This window comes from Leopardus geoffroyi, chromosome E2 (genome assembly GCF_018350155.1).
Source record: "Leopardus geoffroyi isolate Oge1 chromosome E2, O.geoffroyi_Oge1_pat1.0, whole genome shotgun sequence".
In the NCBI taxonomy this organism is placed as follows: domain Eukaryota; kingdom Metazoa; phylum Chordata; class Mammalia; order Carnivora; family Felidae; genus Leopardus; species Leopardus geoffroyi.
The window spans coordinates 12923270-12945765 of NC_059335.1; the positions used below are offsets into that span (position 1 = coordinate 12923270).

At 47.4% G+C, this 22496-nt stretch overlaps 2 protein-coding genes across 11 annotated transcripts; one reads left to right on the forward strand and one right to left on the reverse strand.

Annotated features, from left to right (window-relative positions):
- Positions 1–5268: 5268 nt before the first annotated feature.
- LYPD4 (LY6/PLAUR domain containing 4) lies at positions 5269–11496 on the reverse strand. Of its 5 annotated transcripts, none has more exons than XM_045442151.1 (5): positions 11408–11496; positions 6771–6956; positions 6424–6573; positions 5771–6097; positions 5269–5533 (listed from the first exon to the last, which is right to left on the reverse strand). In XM_045442151.1, exons 2-5 carry the CDS (start codon positions 6835–6837, stop codon positions 5331–5333), a joined length of 747 nt encoding a protein of 248 aa, XP_045298107.1. In that variant the 5' UTR covers positions 6838–6956; positions 11408–11496; the 3' UTR covers positions 5269–5330. The 5 variants fall into 5 exon arrangements, with proteins under 5 accessions (XP_045298107.1, XP_045298108.1, XP_045298105.1 ...); XM_045442152.1 differs by lacking the exon at positions 11408–11496 and adding an exon at positions 11220–11238; XM_045442149.1 differs by lacking the exon at positions 11408–11496 and adding an exon at positions 11018–11126.
- DMRTC2 (DMRT like family C2) lies at positions 5923–16690 on the forward strand. 6 transcript variants are annotated; one of them, XM_045442145.1, is made up of 10 exons: positions 5923–6026; positions 8568–8641; positions 12383–12610; positions 12697–12854; positions 13130–13206; positions 13482–13665; positions 13807–13933; positions 14703–14763; positions 14917–15091; positions 16126–16690. In XM_045442145.1, exons 3-10 carry the CDS (start codon positions 12387–12389, stop codon positions 16236–16238), a joined length of 1119 nt encoding a protein of 372 aa, XP_045298101.1. In that variant the 5' UTR covers positions 5923–6026; positions 8568–8641; positions 12383–12386; the 3' UTR covers positions 16239–16690. The 6 variants fall into 6 exon arrangements, 5 of the variants coding, with proteins under 5 accessions (XP_045298101.1, XP_045298100.1, XP_045298102.1 ...); XR_006702536.1 differs by lacking the exons at positions 5923–6026; positions 8568–8641 and adding exons at positions 12062–12185; positions 15753–15892 and having other exon boundaries at positions 16126–16238; XM_045442143.1 differs by lacking the exons at positions 5923–6026; positions 8568–8641 and adding exons at positions 12062–12185; positions 15753–15834 and having other exon boundaries at positions 16126–16238.
- Positions 16691–22496: the final 5806 nt, after the last annotated feature.

Consider the following 22496-nt stretch of genomic DNA (forward strand, 5'->3'; position numbering starts at 1 on the left):
GTAATAATAGAAGCTCCTGGGTTGCTCAGTCGGTTAAGCATCCAACTTCAGCTCGGGTCATGGTCTCACAGTCCATGAGTTCGAGCACCGCGTCAGACTCTGTGCTGACAGCTCAGAACCTGGAGACTGTTTCAATATAATATTTTTTTTTTCAACGTTTATTTATTTTTGGGACAGAAAGAGACAGAGCATGAACGGGGGAGGGGCAGAGAGAGAGGGAGACACAGAATCAGAAACAGGCTCCAGGCTCTGAGCCATCAGCCCAGAGCCTGATGCGGGGCTCGAACTCACGGACCGCGAGATCGTGACCTGGCTGAAGTCGGACGCTTAACCGACTGCGCCACCCAGGCGCCCCACCTGGAGCCTGTTTCAAATTCTGTGTCTCCCTCCGTCTCTGACCCTCCCCCGTTCATGCTCTGTCTCTCTCTGTCTCAAAAATAAATAAACGTTAAAAAATTAAAAAAATTTTTAAGTGTACGATTCAATGGTTTCTAGTATATAATTCACAGAATTGTTCAACTATCAGCAGAATCAATTGTGAACTATTTTTATACTTTACAGCCATTAGCAGTCATGCCCTCTTTCCCCAGATGCCCACAGTCTTAGGCAACCACTAATCTACTTCCTGTCTCTACATCCATCTCTGGGATTCAATGGGCAGTCTATGGTGAGCAGAATAATGTCCTCCCAAAGATATCCAAATCCTTATTCCTGGAGCCTGTAAATATACTACATTACATGGCAAAGGGGAATTAATGTCACCAATGGAATTAAGGTTGTTAATCTGCTGCCCTTAAAAAAAATGGACACTATCCTCGATTATCTGGGATGGGCCTAACGTCGTCATGAGTCCTTAAATGTGAAAGAAGAAGACAGAAGGATCAATGTCAGAGTGAGCTGATGTGAGAAAAACTTGGTCAATTGTTCTGGACTTTGAAGATGGAAGGAGGCCACAAGTGAAGCAGTTATCAGCAGACTCCAGAAAGTGGTAAAGGCAAGAAAACTGATCCACCCCTAGAACCCGGAGAAAGGAATGTGGCCCTGCCAATATCTTTATTTTAGCCCAGCAAGATCCATGCCAGACTTCCGACCTCCAGAATTGTAAGGTAACAAATGTGTTGTTTTAAGCCACTGTGCTTCTGGTAATTTGTTACAACAGTAATAGGGCACTAATATAGATGTCATATTAGTTTACATTTTTGCATTAATATTAAATTTGGGGGGCTTGATAATAGGACTGTGGATGTATAGGAGGAAGTCCTGGTTCTGATGAGATACAGGCTGAGGTAGTTAGGGTGAAGTATTATGGTATCTATAACTTTCAAATGATTCATAAAAAAATCATATATATATACATATATATGTATAAAATAAAAAATGTGTGGGTACACGTGTGCACATATTTACATCTATACATCTTACTGTGCCTAATTTATAAATTAAACTTAATTTGGGTATGTATGCATAGGAAAAAAACATAGTATACATAAGGCTCAGTACTATCATGGTTTCAGGCATCTACTGGAGATGCCTGAATATATTCCCCATGGACAAGGGGGGCTACTATATAAGTTGGATAAGTTCTGAGAATCTTATGTACAACATGGTGATTTTAGTCAACGATACTGTATTGTATATTTGAAATTGTTAAGAGGGTAGATCATAAGTGATCGCACCACCAACAAAGAATGATAATTATGTGATGTGATGGAGGTGTTAGCTAATGCTGTGGTAATAATCATTTTGCAATACATAGATGAATCAAATCATCACATTGTACAGCTTATGTTGTATGTCAATTGTATGTCAATTATATTTCAGTAAATCTGGGAAAAAACTTTAAAGAACTACCAAAAAAAAAGCAAGTAAACAAACAAACAGCAAATATTGTGGGGTGTTTTTTTTTTTTTTTGCCTTTTAAAAATGTTTCTATTTATTTTTTAAGAGAGAGAGCAAGCAGGGAAGGTGCAGAGAGAGGGAGGCAGAATCCCAAGCAGGCTCCGCGCTGCCAGCACAGAGCTGGAGGCGGGGCTCGATCTCACAAACCATGAGATCATAACCTAGGCTGTAATCAAGAACCAGAGGCTTAACCGACTAAGCCACCCAGGCACCCCAGCAAATATTGTTGATAGGGAAATGGCAGAATTACATTTAAAATCAACTCAAAGATGTCCAGCATTGTCAGTGTCCTCCTGGGATGTCCCAGACAGCACAGATCAACTGTCATCACTCATAGGTGATTATTGTCTATACAGAGAAGCCCCCAAAGCCTGTCAACATATTGGTAGAAATAATAAAAGAGTATAGCAAGATGTTTGACTTTAAGATCAACATAGTGTACAAAATTTATTGCATTTCTATAAATTAGAAACAAATAGAACATGTCCTTTTTTTCCTTTCTTAAAAATATTTATTTATTTATTTATTTGGAGAGGGAGACAGAGAGGGCAAGAGAACAGGGGAAGGGCAGAGAGAGAGAGAGAGAGAGAGAGGGAGAGAGAGAATCCCAAGCAGGCCTCTCACAGTCAGCACAGAGCCCCATGCAGGGCTCCATCTCAGGAACCGAGAGATCATGACTTGAGACAAAAGCAAGACTCAGACGCTTAACCAACTGAGCCACACAGGGGGCTCACCATCGGAGTGCCGTGGGGGCTCAGTCCGTTGAGCGTTGGACTCTTGATCTCAGTTCAGGTCATTATCTCTCTGTTCCTGAGATTGAGCCCAGTGGGGGGCGCTAATGGTGTAGAGCCTGCCTGGGATTCTCTCTCTCCCTCTCTCTGCCCCTCCCCTGCTCTCTCGCTTTCTCGCTCTTAAAAATAAACTTTAAAAAAATAATAAAAAATGAAAAGAAACCATTTATAGTAACAAACACTATAGATCATTTTGGCATAAATTAACAAAAGATGTGCAGACTCTTATGCATAAAATTAAAAAAAAAAAAAAACTTTACCGAAAAATATTAGGGAAGACTTAAATGGAGAGACGTCACATGTTCATGGATAGAAAGGGTCAGCTTCATAAGTACATAAAGCATCTCCTAAATTGGCTATTATTCAATGAAGTTCAAACCAAAATCCCAACAGGGTTTTTATGGAACTTACAAGCTGAACCTAAGTTTACACGAAAAGCCAAGATTCTCCTGAAGATGAACAAGTACAAGGGGGAAATGACTTGCGTTCTCAGGTGGAAAGATTTGGTAAAAAGTTATAAAAATTAAGACAGTGTAGGGCTGGCACAGGAGTGGATAAATTGATCCCTGGAAAAAACAGGGAGCCCAGAAACAGACCCATGCAGATGTGGAACTCTGATATACAACCAAGATGCTGGTGCAGATAAATGAGGAAAGGTAGAATTATTTAATAAAGGAGGAGGAGCAATTAGTTACCCATATTTTTAAAAATGAAAGTAGATTCCTCCCTCAAAGGAGCACAAAAATCAATTCTAAATCGATTAAGAATCTAAATGTGAATGGAATATTGTCTTCTTCTTTCCTTTTGAGACATGCTTTGACTTGCCGCTTGATTTCTTATTTGGCCCGTTGGCTGTGTCGTTATGTGTTGCTTGGTATTTGCATATTAAATATTTAATATTTACATTGTAGATTTTTCAGCTATTTTTTTTTCAATATTTATTTACTTTTGAGAGCAGGGGAAGGGCAGAGAGAGAGAGAGAGAGAGACAGAGGATCTGAAGCAGACTCTGCACTGGGAGCAGAGAGCCCAATGCAGGACGCAAACTCAGAAACGGTGAGATGAGCCTGAGCCGAAGTTGGACATTTAACTGGCTGAGCCACCCAGGCGCCCCCCAGCTTTGTTTTATTGTTGATCTTTAGCTTTGTGCCATTATGGTTGGCAAATATAGTTGGTATGATTTCCGTCTTCTTAAAAAAAAAAAAAAAAAAGAACTGAAATGTGGAAAGCCAAACTTAACTTTTTGGAGAAAAGAGAATATCTCTTAAGCAAGGCACGAGAAGATTTAACCATAAAACTGGAAGACTGAGAAATTCAACATTGAAACTCTCTTCTTGAAAAGATACCATAAGAAATGAAGACAAATCATCCAACTGACAGACTATTAGCACTTAATATATAAGCATACATAAGGAACTCCTATATATCAATGAGAAAAAGATAAGGGGCACCTGGGTGGCTCAGTGGTTGGGCAACCAACTTCAGCTCAGGTCATGATCTCACAATTCATGAGTTCGAGCCACGCGTCGGGCTCTGTGCTGACAGCTCGGAGCCTGGAGCCTGCTTCAGATTCTGTGTCTCCCTCTCTCTCTCTGCCTCTCCCCCACTCGCACTCTGTCTCTCAAAAATGAATAAACATTAAAAAAAAAAAGATAAATAACCCTATAGAAAAACAGACCAAAAAAACCCATAAAATAGGCATTTTACAAAAGAAGCACAGCCGATACACCCACGAAAGGAAGCCCAGCCTGCTTAGTATTTCTGAATTAAAAAGTCAGAAAAGTCGGAGGGATGCGGATCAAAAAGAATTCTTTCCTTTGTCACTAGTAATGTATAACTGCTACCACCACTTTGGAAAACAATTTGGCATTGGCCCCTAAAGCTGAATAGACCTTACAGCCCAGCTATACCGCTCCTGGGTGTGTACCCAGGAAAAACCCCTACACATAAGCAAAAGGGGGCATGTAAAAGAATATCCATAAGCAGCCACTGCTGGATCAAAACACTGCAGGGGAGGGAGACAGGAATCCAAGGATGATTGACGACAAATGCATGGTGATACAGTAGGAGGTAATACACCAGTAAAAACGGAAGAACAAAAGCATACACTGGAATATTGGAAATATGGGGGTGCCTGTCTGGTTTAGTCATTGGAGTGTGAGACTCTTGATCTCAGGGTTATGAGTTCAAGCCCCACTTTGGACGTAGAGATTACTAAAAAGGCAAACTTAAAAAAGTAAACTTGGGGAGGGCCTGAGTGGCTGTCGGTTAAGCGTCCGACTTTGGCTCGGGTCATGTTCCTGCCGTTCGTGGGTTCGAGCCCCGCATTGGGCTCTGTGCTGACCGCTCAGAGCCTGGAGCCTTCTTTGGATTCTGTATCTTCCTCTCTCTGCCCCTTCCCCGCTCACGTCCTTTCTCTCTCTCTGGCTGCTGGGCATGACATGGTCACTTTGGCAGTGATGCTCCCCACCCCCACCCATCCCCTGCTCACTTCACCGTGCACACTGCCCACCACGTGCCCCTCCCCCCCCCCACACCTCCCATGTCTCCACAACCCTCATGGACCACAGGACAAAGCAGAAAGGCAACTCTGTGACTTTACTGGGTTATGGGAAGGGGGTTGTCCAGTCCAGCCAGACTGTCAGTCCCTGAAGGCAAGCAGAAGCCCTGAGAGGATGCCCCAAGCAGGACCCCGACTGGAGGGCTCTACGCCAGCAATCTGGGCCTTCTCTAAGACGTTGAGGACCTCGGTCACTCTGATGCTCCCAATATGGTGAAAATCGGCTAAAAGTTTGTGATGTCCACGAGCACAGCCCATGAGGAGGAAGGTGGTATTGAGGAGCCCTGTGAGGAAGACAGAGCAGTTAGGGACACTTTCAAGATGCAAGTGTCCCACCCCTCCTTCCAGACACGCCTCACAAACCAGAACACCCGTTCTTCCACCAAAAACTTGGGCACCAGGCACCGTATTCCTTCCCTCTTGGAATTCACGTGCCTGCTCCCCACAGCCCCAACCCCCTCTCCGTCCTCCAGCCCCTCTGAGAGATGAGAAGGCACTAACGCAAGTTTCTCTTCTCTCACCTGCCTGAAATTTTAAGGTGGAACTGTAGCACTGAGAGGCGTCATGGGGGCAAGAATCAGTGGTGACAAAACTTGGGAGGCAGCCCTTAGAGTGTTCGCCCACACAGGTTGGGCAACCATGGGAAGAAAATGCTGTAGACCTCGGAGTGTTGGCCTTGAGTTTCACAAAAGGATCCAAGCTGGTGAGGTTGTTGCAGAGATATGACCGGCAGACGCGGCTGTAGGAGGCAACGGACAGTCCAGGCGGTGAAACGAGGTAAGAGACTTGCTGGGGGTAAGAGGAGGCTGGGCTGCAGCCCTTAAAACCCACAACTCCCCTTCTGGACCCTGAGGAGCAGATTAGAGAGCTCTGATCAGTGTCGTTGGTCGCACCCAGAGTTCCCCCTCCCACCCTGCACCCCGCTCTTCTGGCTCATTCTGTCCCATCACCAGCTGTGCTGAGGTGTTCAGCCGCACGGGGCTCAGGTCCCGGGGTCTCCATCTGTGTCTCCTCAACCCACCCTCCCCACAGGAGCCCCTCTGCTCCTCTCTCCCCTGTGTCCCTTCCTTTTCTCCTCTCCCAGATTGCCCCTCTCCTCCTGGGATCTGCCCACCTCCTTCCTGCCCTCTTATCCAGCCCACACCACACCCCGCTGGAGCCCAGAGCCACTTCCCTTCAGCTGTCTCGATGAATACCAGCGTCTCCTCACAGCCCTCACTCAGCTTACACACCATGCTCCTCATCAGAAGCCACTTCCAGTTATGGAGAGAAACAGCTCTGAAGAGCGAGGATGTTGCTTCGTAGCACAAAAGAGCCCCAGCCCCTAAGGAGAGAATGTCCTTCCAGTCGTGTGCCACTCACGTTGCTTTCTCAGCCCCCAAACTGCCAACCAAGAACTCAGCCTCCACAGATCCTGTCCCCCCGAGGAACCCACATATCCTGCCCTCTGTCCCCTAGTTATGTGAATCCAGCCCCCCACCCTCTGGGGGCCCCCAAAGCATCTAGCCTTGCAGGACATACGAGGCAGAGTGGAGATGGCCCCTAGGAGGCAGAGCAGATGCACAGGGCTCAAGTGCTGGGGTCCCATGGTCCTGGGTCTGGGTCTCCGGATGCTGGAGGTCAATCTGGAACCAATTTCAATCCAGGTATCAATCAAGGTCAGTTCTAGTTAGCTTCTGAGTCCTCTGTTCACTTGCCTCTGGGTCACTGTTTCGAGAGCAGAAAGTTGTCAGTTTTTGTGACATAGGCTCCCTGAGACCTTCAGGGACACAGGTCTTCCCATCTCCATAGTCTCCCCTCCAACCTGCCCCGAACCCACCACGTTAGCTTCTCAAGTTATGACTCTCCCCTGCTTAGGTCCTCCCATTGGAGGCTGAGCAAAGATGCTGACTTAATCAGAGTCACTGTTACACAGGCTGCTCTCCAGCCAGAGACAGTGAGACCAGAACAGCAAAGGTGTGTACGGAAGCTCACTGAAATACCACTAAATAGATTTGGGTTTGAAAAGGATATTTATCAGTATTCAGGGGTGAGTAATAATGAACCTAGTACATATCACGCACACACACACAAGTGCATGTAAAACCTGGTGAAACCTAATCAGGTCTACAGTCTAGTTAAGAGTGTTATACCAATGTCAATTTCACGTTTCCATCCTACAGTTCTAGAAGATGTCCCTGTGGGGAAGTGAGAGGAAGTATTTACGGGTTTACAACTTTTGCAACTTCTTGTGAGCCAATAATCATTTCAAAATCAACTGGGGTTTTTTTTTTTCAACTACAAGTCAAAATTTGGGACACAACTGAAGCAGTATTTAGAAGTAAATTTATAGTTTCAATACCTTTATCAGGAAACAGGATCGTTAAAAAATATGATCATGAGTTAACTTAAGAAATTGTATAAGGAGCAACAAAGCATCCCCTGCTCCCCCCCCAAAAAAAGGATAGAAATTAAGATAACGGCAGAAACCAGTGAATTAGAAAACAGCAGCAACAATAAAAATTATTGCAGGAAACTAACATTCTTTGACAAGATCCACAAGATAATTCTCCAGCAAATCTAATTAGGAGAAAAAGAGACGATGCAAATAAAATACAAAATGAAAAATAGGAAGTAACAGACAGGATGTTTTTAAAAAATAAAAGTATCATTAAGAACTCTACATTTATAAATTTGAAAACCGAGATGAAGTCTGAGTGCCTGGATGGCTCAGTCGGTAGATCACACGACTCTTGTCATTGGGATTGTGAGTTCGAGCCCCACGTTGGGTAGAGAGATGACTTAAAAAAAAATCTTTAGAACACCCAGAGGAAGTGGATTAATTTCTAAAATAATATGAAATGTCAAGATTGGCATATGAAGAGTATACGCAATGCCTCAAAGCAATGAAAATGGCCAAGGATCTCTGGCAAATTGAAAAGAAAAAGAGAGTAACCCCAGTAGGAATATGGGCCAAGCATAGGAAGAGACAATTCTCAGAAGAGCAAACCAGAGAGGCTAAGAAAAACGTGAAGACACCCGAGCTTAACAATAACCAGAGAAATGCAGTCTATCAAACTGTACATCTATCAGGCTGGCAAAGAACCAGAAAGCCGGAAGAAGATTAAGTGTTGGCAGCAATGTGGGGATGCAGGGACTTTTGTGTACTGCTGCTCGTGGGGTCGTTGGGAGGGGGACAGGACCTTCTTCTGGACCGTGAAGAATAAAGGAGTTGAGAGTTCTGATCGATGTTTCAGCCCCAAAGCAGTGTTGTGGGGAGGAGTCTGGCAATACTGAGTCAAATTAGGTTTACAAATACCCATTACTACTATATCCTAGGTATGACGTAATAAAGAGCTCCACCTTCATCTACAAAGGAATGTATACAAGGACGCAGCATTATCAGGGAGATGGCGAGTCGAGAGCACTGTGGGCATCCCTCCCTGAGACTTAGTGAACACGCAACCTGCAGGGGATGCCAACCGTGGAATATCATGCAGCAATTAAAAGAAACTGATGAGATGTACACTTAATATGTACGTGGATGGATCAAAAAAGCGCAGTGCTGATTATCTTACATAATAACACAATATCGCTTGCGTAAGTTAAAACCACATGCAGAGGGGCAATGGCTGGCCCAGTTAGAAAAGGAGAGCATGCAACTCTTGATCTCGGGGTTGTGAATTCGAGCCCCACAATGGGTGTAGAAACTACATATATACATACATACACACACACACTTTAAAAAACACGTGCACATTAGGGGCGCCTGGGTGGCGCAGTCGGTTAAGCATCCGACTTCAGCCAGGTCACGATCTCGCGGTCCGTGAGTTCGAGCCCCGCGTCAGGCTCTGGGCTGATGGCTCAGAGCCTGGAGCCTGTTTCTGATTCTATGTCTCCCTCTCTCTCTGCCCCTCCCCTGTTCATGCTCTGTCTCTCTCTGTCCCAAAAATAAATAAACGTGGAAAAAAAAATTAAAAAAAAAATAAAAAACACGTGCACGTAAGACACTGCACATATTGCAAGCACACACATGAACCAAAAGATACCCAGTAGCCACCTGAAGTGAGAGCCCACAGGAGGGTTAGGGGATGAAAGTGGAGAATGATTACTGGAAAAACTAACGAAAACAATGTAGGTGGTACAAAGTTCATAGGCTTTGGACTCAAAGGTAGAGCAAGGTTAGAATCTTTACCCCTGCACTGACTAGCTGTGCAATCTTGCGCAAGTTGTTGAACTCATCCATAAACTGGATTAATAATACCTCTCATAAGGTACTGTTGAAAATTAGTAAGATTATTAACATAAAGTGCCAGGCAAGAACTAAGCTTTCCATAAATGTCCATTCCCCGGTCTTTCCCTGTCTCTCCACTATCTAAAGGAACAAGGCCAACCTCACTAGCTGGCATTCAAGCCTCCCGCACCCCACATTCCCCACCCCAGACTGGCCCCAAACAATCTTTGCAACTTTGTCTAGTACGGCTCCCCTGCACAGCAGTCCAGCTAGAGGTCACATCAGCAACCCTTTTCTGTCCAGAATGCCTGGCACACAGGCTCTGTAACACAGGAGTCCGTGGCAAACAAAGGGACTAAGACTCACAGAAAAGATGGGACACAGGAAGGGGCAATGAAGGCTGATGAAGGAGCACACACAGGGGTTGGGCCAATCAGAAAAGATGGCACACACCAGCCTGGAATGCAAAACGACAGGACCCAAAAATCTGAGCACAGGTGGAGACACACTCAAAAAAGAGTGGAATGAAATCCTCAGGGGAAAAGGATGGAGAGGATAGAGAGGTAGTCAGAGAAGATACTATCCCTACAAAAGAGAAACCATGCAGAGGAGGAAGGGTAAACTGATGGACTGGAACCGTGCAAGGGAGTCAAGAGGTGCAGCAGAGAAAGCACAAGAGGAGAGGCAGGAAAATGAGGCCTGGGGCACAAAGATGTGGTTCTGGGGGCGGGGGGGGGGGTGAGGGGGTGGGGGGGAAGGAGACAGGGCGGGATGCGCAGCGAGAAGGGGACAAACAGAGGGTGGGAGGGAAATTGTGAGACACACCGAGAAGGCAGGCGATGATTACAGAGTGGAGCCCAGATGAAACTGATGAATTCTGGTGAAATCAGGGAGCGAGATGCACACGGGGTGGGGGGGTGGAGAGGGTGTCTATGTCTATGAAGACTGAAAAACTACAGTGGGCGTCTCAGAAAGAAAGCGAAGGATGGGCGGGGGAGGTGGGGGTGGGGAACTGGGCCAGGCTATTTGGAAATTAAGAAAGTGGAGGAAGGGGGCCCGAAAATCAGCAGGACAGACAGGCAGAGAGAAACTCCAAGAGAATGGGGAAAATAGGAGTTAGGAAAATCAACACCGAAACGGACGGTAAGAGAGACACAGAAAGGGGTGGGATAAGGGAAGGAAGCGGGAAAATGACAGGAGGGGGAACACATAAAAAAGAGAAGGGTAGATCGGGAGTTGGGGCACAGGGAGAAAAGTGAAAGAAACACGAGCGTCCACACAGCGAAGAGGAAACGCCCTGTCGAAGCCAGGAACGCCAAAAGGAAGGCCGCACTGTGCAGCCCAGAGGGTGAGACTGCGCAAGCGCAGGCAGGTCCCAGTCAACGCCTGGGAGTGGGACCCAGATAGCCGTTTCTTGGGGGGCAGGGCCAGCCCCATCCTGGGAGCAGTACTCGACGCCCCATTGGCCACCTCTCCGAAAAGGGGAATAACAATCCAGGAAGGCAAGCCACAAGGGGCGGGGGAATTGGGGGGGGGGGGGGTGCCGAGACTCAACTCGACGCGCTATTGGCTGGCCTCACAGTCTGGCGCGGGGAGAAGAGGCCTGGAGGTAAGGGGCGGGCCGTCAGTGCAGGATCTTGAAGCGCACTGGTCGCTTGCCTCGGTGGCGTGAGGCGACGCTTGACGCTCATTGGTCCTTGTGAGAAGGGGCGGGAAAACCGGCGCGAGCGTAGCAGTTCTTCACGCCGCTTCCTCACCACGTCCTTTCGCGTCCTCCTGACTGAGTCCGACTTTGCTCGCTCGCTCGAGGCTGTGGTAACCGTGGGGCGAGGACGCGAACACGACCCCGCCCCTCCCTGCCCCTTCTCCGCCCTGTCTCTGGCGCTGGGCCCCCTCCCCCGCCTCCCCCTCGCGCTCCTCGCTCCCCTCTCCTCCCCTCCCCCACCTCACGGGGCCCCTCGGCGCGCTCCCCGTGCCCTCTCCCTGGGACCCTGGAGCGAGGACAGGCCGAAGGCCCAGCTTCTGAAAGGGGGTGCACGCGGGCAGCAGGCGCTCGAGGCGGTGGTGCATGCGGGGAGGTGCGCTGGGGGGGGGGGGGGGGGGGGGGCGGTCCATGAGATCCGGTTGCTGGGAACGGGCAAAGGCGCCCAAGCGCCGGGGCAGTGATCACAGGGTTGGCGTCCGACTTTGGACGCCTGTGGGTGCAAGAGGGGACTCCGTGCTGGGAGGAGGGGGCCTGCGACCGAGATCGGGGCCTGGCACCTGGAAGGGGCTCAGTAAACGTTTGTGGAGTGGACGACAATCATTCCTGAAAGCGGGGCGGGGGGGGGGGCACGAGGAATCTCTAAGAAGAAAGTAATCGCGGGGTGGGGTGGGATCAAGAGAGTGTTCTGATGTAAAAGGGGGGCAAGGCGAACGTTGCCTCGCAGGACATACGTGAGGCTAAGAATGGAACGGGGAGCACAAACATTTGCAGGAACTGGATAAATGCACGAGGGAAGGATGATAGTTGCCGAAGATGATGGCAGGAAACATCATCGGATCGGGGCAGTGGGGGGAAGGGGGTATAGAATCCCTGGGGGTGGGGGGGGAGAGAAGGGGCCGTGAATGAGAATGAACGTGGGACTTGGGCGCGGGGAAAGCACAGGCGAGCAGCATAGAGTACCATTTGCGTTGAAGGAATATGTAAGAAGGGAGCGAGAAGAGGGGCGCCTGGCAAGACGGTGAGCCTTCTGGGAAGGAGGATGCTCGAGGAAGGCAGTGGGTGAAGAAGGGAGAAAGCCAGGGAGGAAGCAAGGTGAAAGCTGAGTCCACAGACGGGTAGCAATGGAAACCCCTTCAGGTGTGGCCTCCCAGGGGCAGGAGGGCTGGTCGGGAGAGGGCCCATGTGGCCACCCTGACCTTCCAGTCCTGCCTCTAGATCCATGGAAGCCAAGGAAGTGCCTGCTGCCCACCACTGCGCCGCAGACTCTGCCACTGGGGATGAGCCCAGAGCCCGCCTGGGCACAGAGCTTATCCCCAGGAGAGCTGTCAGCCGCTCTCCAACCTGCGCCCGCTGCCGAAACCATGGCGTCACTGCGCACCTCAAGGGCCACAAGCGCCTGTGCCTCTTTCAGACTTGCGAGTGTCACAAATGTATCCTCATCTTGTAAGTATGAAGGAGATCCAGGGAAGGGAAGATGATGGGCCTCATCTCAAGGGAGGCTAACTTTTGACTCGCACCCCCCATTTTAGGGAGCGCCGAAGGGTCATGGCTGCCCAGGTGGCCTTGCGTAGGCAACAGGAGGCACAGCTAAAGAGGCACCTGGCTCAGGGACTCATGAGGAGAGGGGCGGCCCCTCCCAAAGCTCCTAGCGGTGCCAAGAAGGGAGCCACTCGACCAGGGGTCCCCTGTAAGTGTCTGGCCAGGGATGGGGCAGGGTTTGGGGTGGAAAACAGTCCCAGACCTGCCACTGGATTAGTGTGTGACCTTGGGCAAAGCGTTTCTACTCTCTGGGCCTCAGTCTCTCCAACTTTAAAATGTGATCATTGGGAGTATGTAGTGAGATCTGTGGATAGAAAAAGGGTCACAGAGAGGGTCATGGGGAGATAAAAACTCAGTTTGCAGTTGGAGTGGGATGGGGGTCAGGAAAAAGGGCTCATCAAAACTCCCCCTGGTCCTTTATAGCTGGAAAGGAGAACATAGCACCCCAGCCTCAGACGCCCCATGGGGCAGTCCCACTGGCACTGACACCCCCTGGGAAGGTAAGGAGAACCTGGGCCGTGGGGGGAATGACTCCTACACTAGCCCCTGCCCAGGCCCTTTCCTCTGTGCCCTCAACACTTGGGTTCTAGGTTTAGCCCTGACTTGTAATATCAACTCCGGGCAAATCACTTCTCTTCTGTGGGCAAAAAATGAGAGAGTGGGATTTTACAGCCTTCCAAGTCTAAAGTTTTGAGGTCCTGCCCCCATCCTAGAACATACTCATTCTTTCCCCAGGCTTGTACCTGAATCCAACCTGTGCTCTCTGCCCTTGCAGGATAACTCCCAGGGGCCTCTGCTGCTCAGCCGTCCCCCAGAAGCCTTGCCTTTGTCCTGGACTCCAATGCCCCCAGGCCCTTGGGCTCCTGGACACTGGCTTCCTCCAGGCCTTTCCATGCCACCCCCAGTGGTGTACCGCTTGCTATGCCAAGAACCTACTGTCCCTCTGCATCCCTTTTCTGGTAAGACGAATTCAACATTCAACAGATGTTTAAATGCCATTGTACCACTGTATCAGAAAGAGAAGAGGACAGGGTAGGAAGGAAGATAGAAGCCATGACCTTTAACCCCTGTACCCTCTTGCATTCTCTTACCCTCATTAGACTTTCACCCTGGCACTTCCCTCTGGCTGCCCACTCATGGACCCCGCCCAACCTGCCCAGGATCTTGCCCGATACTGATGGCTCCTCTTTCCAGAGAATCCCAAGGGCCCTCTGCCTTGCCCCGCACGTGAGTAGGGAGGGAAGAACACGCGTTTATCATATGCCTGACCCTGTTCTGGACATCACAGCAGATGATATAGAAGATAAGGTCTTAGACCTTGTGAAGAGGAGCTCTCCTAGCTCTGCCATTGCCTTACTATGAACCTTTGTACAAGTATCTTTACTCTCCCTGAACCTGGTTTTCTATCAGGAAGTTGGAGACACAATTATTTTCTTTGTGGGTTGTCATGAGCATTAGTGATAATGTATGGAATGCACCTAGCACAAGCCCTGGCCTTGGACAAATAGGGGCTATTAAATCCTCTTAAACAGATAAGATGGAGTCGAATTGCCCGCTGAAATGGGTGGGGCATGATGGTGAGAGCCTCAGAGGCCTAAGATAGAGGCCAGAGACCATTAGGGAAGGCTTCTTCAAGGGGTCCCAACCTGTTCCTCAAATTCCATGGGGATTGGGGAGGGAAACTAGACTCTGGTAGGGCAGGAACAGTCATCCCAGTCCCTCCCGATGTTTGGTATGTTTTTAAAAACTGACATCGATGATTTCCCATAATCGGCACAGTAGCGCTGGAGGAAAGAAGCTGGCAGATATTTTCATTTCATAGAAAACAAAGCAGGCCAAGCCAGGGGAAAGGACTTGCCCAAGTCCACAAAGCCTAATGACCCACCAGGCACTCAGACTCTCAGATCAGCACATGGCAAAATCCTGCCCTTTCTCCCATGTGTACATGTCTGTCCATGTGTTTAATCCCCTTGGCATCTTCTCTTCTTCTTTCTAGATGCTCGACTCTGATACTCCAGCCCTGTGGCACCCCAGACCCTCTTCTGCTGCAGCCACAGGTCCTGGGACCAAAGTGGGATCCAGGACCCTGGGAGGAAGTTGAGCCAGGGGAAGGGAACATAGGGGATCGTGAAGTAACCAGGGGCTGAGAGCACTTGGAGGGTGGGCAGAAGTGGGGGTTCCCAGTCTGTTTCTCTCCCTTTCTTTTGCAGGCGCCTGCAGCCTCTCGCCTAGCCTGGACCTCTGCCCCCTCAGAGCGGCAGCTGCAGCGGGAGGCAGCTGAGGCTCTTGTGGGTCTGAAAGATTCTTCCCAGGCTCCCCGCCTGACCTCTTCTGTTCCTCCCAACCCTGCCTGGATCTCCCTGCTCCACCCCTGTGTCCCACCAGGTAACCTGTTCCCTGAAAGGAGATGATGGGATAGAGATATTGGGAAATGGAGGTACCAGAATTAAGTAGGGACTAACCAAGGAGATCAGGGGGATCAGCAGGTTGAACATCTTCAGACTCAGGCCCCAAGCTTCTCAACCTAGCTTCTGGAATTGCAGTTGAGAGTTGTTCAGTGGATTAGTTTTATTAGTTTCGTGCTCAAAAGCAAATGTCCAGTGCCCTGATGTCAAGGAAAATGAGGGCCTAAGAGAGGCAGGGACTTGCCCAAGGGCATGCGGCAAGACAGTGGCAGACTTCAGCCCAAGGCTCGCTCTCTAGACCTATGCTGCCTGCTGTTGTCTCGAGAGGGCTGAAGAAGTAAAAAGGGTCTGGCGTGGAAGGAGATCCGATAACTGCCTTCAAGGAGCTTCCGTTTTACTTGGGGAAACTGGATGCCTTCACAAAGCTCAGTGACAGAGCAGATGGCTCAGTTGGTAGAGCGTCCGACTCTTGATCTCGGGGTCATGAGTTCAAGCCCCATGTTGGGTATAGAGATCACTTAAATAAATAAAACTTAAAATCAGTGACAAACCTGGAAAGAACTAGAAGAATCTTGAGGAATGAGACTTACAGGGACAGAGAGGGAAGGCTGAAGATCTTCCTGTCCAAAATGTTGAATTAGGCATGGGTACGAGTGAGGAAAGCTGCATGGAAGAACTGCTGGAATGAAGGAGATGAAGCTGGAGAGACTTCTGATCATGGAGGTGTGGCCTGCCAGGCTTAGGCATCTAGAGCAGCCACTGTGCATGAAGGGGAGCCAGGGTATGTTTCTGAGCTAGGCAGGGACATATTTAGATACCCTGAGCTTTGAAAGACAAGTCTGGTGGCTTGATGGAGGGATTGAGAGACAAGGTGGGAAAGTCGGGGAGGAGGAAGTGTTTGCTATGAGCCAGGTGAACAAGGATGAGGCCTGGATTGGGTGGGGTAGAAAGAGGGGATTGCTGGGAAAGGAAATGGATGTGACTTAGTCCCACCCCCTTCCTTCTTGCTTATAGCTCCTGCTGGAGGAAGAGGATTCCAGCCTGTCGGCCCCTCTCTCCGCCCCAGCCCAGCCCCCTCCGTAGCTCTGCATATTGGGCATCTGGGCTCCATCTCCCTCCTAAGCTAGAAGCCCAGAGGTTGAGACCTCACTTGAGCAAGGGGCAAGAGCCTGCAGTCACTGCATATTTGGTATTTTGCTTCTGGATTTGTGCGTGGAATATAATATAATGCAAGCTTCCGGCTTTTTTCTTTTTTTTTTTAAGCTTTATTGTGCTTTGTTAGCTTTTGGTTCCTTTTGTAGTGTGGGTATTTCCTTGACTGAAAGTGGATATCCTCTTACCCACTTGGGTCCGGGGACCTTTTTAAATACCCAACAAAGTGAGAGTTATGCAATTTAAGCTAACAAGTATCTAAATAGGTTTTTGCATGAGTTCATGTTCCAGAATATTTGATATGTGATTCTGTACGTACTTGTGCACTTATGTCTGACTCCATGCGTGCAAAAACAGGAGGGTATTTTCATTTTGTGTCTACGTTTGGGTGAGTAACCGAAAAATAAACCTTTGTTGTTTTAAGCCACGGAGACTTAGGGAGTGTTTGTTGCCAAAGCCTAACCTATTCTGTTCTGATTGACATAAAGGACTTGTTCAGTTCACTTTTCAAATTGAAAATAGTTATCCAGTAACTACCATAAATAAATACAAACTTGGATTTCTTATTATGGCTCGATAAGACAGATTGGTACAGGGAGATGGGAGATTCAGTGACTCAACAATTAAGTGTCTGCCCTGTGCCGGGCATAGACACTTTCCAGCTGTCCAGAGGGCTAAAAATTGAAATGCATACAAGGCCAAGCCCATCATTTAAATGAGTAAAGAGGGGTGCTTGGGTGGCTCAGTAAGTTAAGTGTCCAACTTCGGCTCAGGTCATGATCCATGGTTTGTGAGTTCAAGCCTCGCATCAGGCTCTGTGCTGACAGCTCAGAGCCTGGAGCCTGCTTCGGATTCTGTGTCTCCCTCTCCCTGCCCCTCCCCCACTCATTTTTCTTTTCTCTCTCAAAAAAAATTTTTTTTTAAATTTAAGTGAGTACAGAAAGCTGGATGAGCCCTAGAAAACAGAATACATGCCATACCAGAGAGGGCAGCCTCCTTTGGGCCTTAGTGGATTGTTGCCAGGCAGGAATGTGACTATCGCCACAATTTCTGACTCCTTAAGAGAAGCTGGAAAACTGAATTTCTATATAAAACATATTAATTTTCAAGTGTTGGCTCAGTTTTCTTCTTTAAATTCTAGGTGAGCTGAACAAAACACATCTTCAGGCCAGTTTTGGCCAAATGGAATACCTATAATGCTAACATAATGTAACATTTTTTAAATGGGGAAACTGAGGCCAATGAGAATAGGAAGAATCAAGTTAGCCTCTTTCAAGGGCTTTTTCTGAACTAGGGAGATTCATGTGTCTACATTTTGAAGGACCTATGAAAGGTAAGAGAACATTATTACCATTTATTAAGTACCCCGCTGTATGTGATTCACATACATGCTCACAGCAACTCTGTAAGCCATGCATGATTACTCCCATTTTACAAATAAAGAACACGTTTATTATTTTTTTTTAATGTTTATTTATTTTGAGAGAGAGAAATAGAGCATGAGCAGGGGAAAGGCAGAGAGAGAGAGAGAGGGAGACAGAGAATCCCAAGCAGGCTCAGTGATGTCAGCACAGAGTCTGATGCAGGGCTTGAACTCACAAACTATGAGATCATGACCTGAGCCGAAATCAGGAGTTGGACACTTAACCAACTGAGCTACCCAGGTGCCCCAAGAACAAGTTCAAAGAGAGAAAGTAACTTGCCCAACTATTTTAGGGAAAATTTCTAGGCAAATAAAGGGGGAAGTTTCCTTCTCCTTGCCAAGCCCTAAATCAATTAGGTAATTTTTATAAAACAGAGTGAAAGATTCAGGACTCCAGCAGACAGGCATGAGCCCAAGGGTTTTTCAGAAAGTCTTTTGTTTTTCTACTCAAGGTATCCTTAGATAATAAGCAGGTCGTACCTGCATGTTTCTTTGTCCGCTGCTGTCAAGTCCTTCTCCTCGAACCATTCCACACATGAAGACCTCTTGAGCTATTCCAAAGATATGAACACCTGGAGATCCCCATCCCCGTTTCCACTCGTAGAAGCAGCAGACAGAAAGCGCAAGGGACAGGCCTGATCACTGATTCTTTTTCCTGAGGCCACTTACACTCCTCTTTTTATCCAAGATGATTGCTGGTGATGGCATTCAGTCACTGCTTGTTCTTTTGTGTCTGGAGCCTTGAAAAGATGGGCTGCTTCTACTGCCTAACATTACAGGGTAACAAATCTGCAACACTTCTCAGGACTCAACACAAGATAATCAAAGGAGGAAAGCCTGCTTCACACTTTCCTTCCCTCCCCTTGTTATAACTTAGATATATGATTGCTCCTTAATAGACCTGCCTAAGCCTTGCTGGGCCCTGCCCTCTCAAGTGACAGATGACCAAGCCCACATAGTCGCGGAGAAGGGAAGCGTTGCAACAGGAAAGATGCCTGAGACCCTGCTACTCAGGGCTGACCAAAGGTCCCAGTACACCAAGGTCACACAGCTGGGAAGAGTAAATGGGAAAGTACAATGTGGGGTTAAGGGATGACATGAGAAGGTGGGGAAAGAGAGGACTGGGCGAAGGAGCTAGGGGCAGGCCACTCTTCCCTGGCCCTTCTTATTTCTCTGCGGTCCACCTCCCCTCCCAGCCAGATCCTTAGGGCTTTTCACGCCATTGGCTAGGCCTACTTTGTCCATCACATTGTCAGGGCTTCCCCATTGGTGCCTGAGGGAGAGGGTGGAGACTCTGCAGGAGCGAGCCCTGGGGAAAAGGGCAGATTTCAGAATTGTTCCTGCTCCTCTCTGTCACTGCCTCTTTGGGTGCAGCCGCCTTCGTCTGCTGTGGTTGTAGGGAGCCAGTGGGTTCCTGGCCTGTGAGCAGCCCTTAGAGATTAGAGTCAGTGGGCTGTGAGCACTGTTTCATGTGCTGCCACTTTCCCACTTCCCATGGCAAGGCGAGGAAAGGTGCCACCCAGGTCCAATAGGGTAATGCAGAATTCATCCCCCTTCTAAGCGCCTTTTGGGTACCACCCTGACGTTCTGCAGAAATAACCAATGAGGTTCCAAATCTGAGGCGCCATCCCTCTGTCCAAACAAGATTGCCCCATCCCACCAGTCACCCACGTATTACTTCAGAAGTTCATTTCACATTCTGCCTTTTGAGAATCGATGCTCCTCCCTTCACTTCAGCCCTACGTGAACCTGGTCCACACGTGACCACCGTCCTTGTTCAGTGTAGAACCGACATCTTATCACCCACCCCATCCAGTTTCTACTCAGACCCTCATTACCTGGTCCATGCAGGCCTCATTCTGCTCCCCCAGCCCCTTGTGTAGCTGGCTCTGCAGCCCCCAACATATGTTCTCAGAAACACAGTCCTATAACCCATACCCTGCCTGGGCCCTAATGACATCCTGAGCTCTCCCCAAAAGCAAGATTCCTCCTTTTCATCTGACTTAATGTCTCCTATAAACAGATCGGGCCAAGTTCCCTACATTCCTACATCCACAGGCCTGATCACCCTGAGCTGCGTCTGGCTTTGTGCCTCTATGTCTCCCCCTCTTAGTACTCTCAGGGAGCAGTACTTATTCTCAGGAACTCTCAGGGAGTTCCTCTCTGGGAACTCAGAATAAATAACTAAATACATTCTGTCTGATTCCTTAGGAATTTTTTTTTTTCCTACAAAGTTGATAAACTCTAATGTTGCCTCTCCCCTCACCACAATATGAACAACTTCCTGTCCTCAAACCAATTTTTTTTTAAGAGTTTTTTTTAGAGCAGTTTTACGTTCACAGCAAAATTGAGCAGAATGTAAGTGTTCCTGTGGTCTCCCTGCCCCCGTACAAGCACAGCCTCCCCCACTATCACCATCCCACACCAGAGTGGTACATTTGTTAAAACTGAGGAGCCTACATTGACATGTCAGTATCACCCAAAGTCCATAGTTTACATTATGGTTTGTTCTTGGTATTGCACACTTTACGGGTTTGGACAAATGTATAATGACCCGTATCCACCATTATAGTATCAAACAGAATTGTTTCACTGCCCTAAAATTTCTCTGTACTCCACCTATCCTTATTCCCATCGTCCTTATCCCCATTGACCCCTGGCAACTAATGATCTTTTTACTGTTTCCATAATTTTGCTTTTTCCCCCCAGAATGTTGTATAGTTGGAATCATACAGTTTGCCTTTTCAGATTGCCTTCTTTCACTTAGTAATATGAATCTAAGTTTGCTCCATGCCTTTGCATGGCCTGATAGTTCCTTTCTTTTTAGCACTGAATGGCATTCTATTGTCTGCACCACAACTCTGAATCATTTTTAAATTTTCTGTCTATAGAGTTATTGAAAGAGGTTAAGCAGTCACCAGTTATGGATTCAAATCCAGTTTGGGCTTTACATTTACATGAGCTTGGCCAAACTACTTGACGCTCTAAAATCCAGTTGCCTACCAACCACCTCACAGAGTTGTTAAGGTTATGAACGTGTAAAAATTAACACCAAGGACACAGTGCTGAGAAACCATGTTATCTAAAATCATAGACTGTCAGAAAGTTTGCTCTTTGAAATCATAGCAATAGTGAGAACGGGACATCTCACTCTTGCCTGGGGGATCACTTTGACACAGAGACGTAGCCATGATTTTCACCCAGGTGCAGGGCTTCAGAGGAGGGATTTCTGGAGATAACATTGCACATTTATCTTAACCCTATAATTTCCAAACAAACAGGACCCTGTGTCTGCTTCTCAGCCAAGGTATGATGTTGACTCCATTATATAGGACCTGCTTTGCCTTGAGTCCCTCAAACCTCTGCTTAATATAAATTTTACCTACAGTTCTTCTGGAAAGCTTTTTTTAAAGAACTCTTTAGTAAATTGACTCAAGTGGACTAACCTTAAATGATTCAGCACTGATATTAGAAATGTACATTTGGGGCGCTTGGGTGGCGCAGTCGGTTAAGCGTCCGACTTCAGCCAGGTCACTATCTCGCGGTCCGGGAGTTCGAGCCCCGCGTCGGGCTCTGGGCTGATGGCTCGGAGCCTGGAGCCTGTTTCCGATTCTGTGTCTCCCTCTCTCTCTGCCCCTCCCCCATTCATGCTCTGTCTCTCTCTGTCCCAAAAATGAATAAACGTTGAAAAAAAAAAAAAAGAAATGTACATCAAAAATGTACAAAAGGAGAACATAAGTTACCTATGTATATGGACACTTATAGTTACACCTACATACAACTACATATTCATACATATTTTGCATGGAATTTGAGATACTAAAACTATTCTTAAGTTTTCAAGACAGTGTAAGATAGGTTTCGACACCATTCTACCTGAATGTGAAGCTCCTAATGTAAACACAAGATGTTATCATGCTAGAAACAGGGTTTGTGTTATAGACTTAGTGCTTATGTCGCCCCTCCCCCCAATTTCCTATCTTGAAACCTAGTATCCACTTGTGATGGTATTTGGAGGTGTGCCTTTGGAAGGTGATTCACATCATGAGGGTGGAGCCCTCATGAATGGGATTAGTGTCCTAATAAAAAATTCCCCAAAGAGCTCCCTCACTCAAGTAAGGGCATGCAAAAAATAATTGTCTATGGACCTGGAAGTGGGCCCTCACCAGACACGGGATCGCCTGGCACCTTGATTTTGGACTTTTCCCAGCCTCCAAAACTATGAGAAATAAATTTCTGTTGTTTATGAGTCACCATCCATGGTATTTTGTTATAGCAGTCTGAATCAACTAAGATATTTGGTTTTAACTTTTATTTGTTTTAACAGGTATTGGTGTAACACATTGGCTTACTAATAACTAAGGCATTTTGTGTACACAGTATATCACTGTGAAAAAAATAATATTATTCGCTCTGATTTTTAAACTCTGTCTTTTCAACATAAGAAAATAGCAACACGCATTTAAATGTTTCCTTTTGCAGCAAGTTAACCATTTTATCAGACAAGTGTGTCCCTCCTGTTCTTGGTCGTTGGACCTTTCAAGGATTGAACCAAATCACGCATGTAACACTACATAACGTTTACCTGTGCCTGGCACAGAGTAGGCACACAAAAAATATTTGTTGATAGAATTAATGTGATAACACCATGTACAAGAACACTTAAAAAGGCGCAAAACGCCGGGATTTTGGTGTTTCCATCTAAATTGTGTTTGCTTTTTCTTTTTTAAAATCTTTTTTAAAAATGTTTTTATTTTTGAGACAGAGAGAGAGAGCATGAGCAGGGGAGGGGCAGAGAGTGACCGAGACA

Coding starts and splice junctions, on each gene's coding strand:
- LYPD4 (XM_045442151.1), bottom strand. CDS start 6,837: ATGGGACCCCAGCACTTGAGCCCTGTGCATCTGCTCTGCCTCCTAGGG. Junction 6,574..6,770: donor GGCCATCTCCACTCTGCCTC/GTATGTCCTGCA, acceptor TTCTCTCCTTAG/GGGCTGGGGCTCTTTTGTGC. Junction 5,534..5,770: donor CACCTTAAAATTTCAGGCAG/GTGAGAGAAGAG, acceptor TCTTCCTCACAG/GGCTCCTCAATACCACCTTC.
- DMRTC2 (XM_045442142.1), top strand. CDS start 12,070: ATGAGAATGAACGTGGGACTTGGGCGCGGGGAAAGCACAGGCGAGCAG. Junction 13,207..13,481: donor CACTGACACCCCCTGGGAAG/GTAAGGAGAACC, acceptor CTGCCCTTGCAG/GATAACTCCCAGGGGCCTCT. Junction 13,934..14,702: donor CCCTCTGCCTTGCCCCGCAC/GTGAGTAGGGAG, acceptor TCTTCTTTCTAG/ATGCTCGACTCTGATACTCC.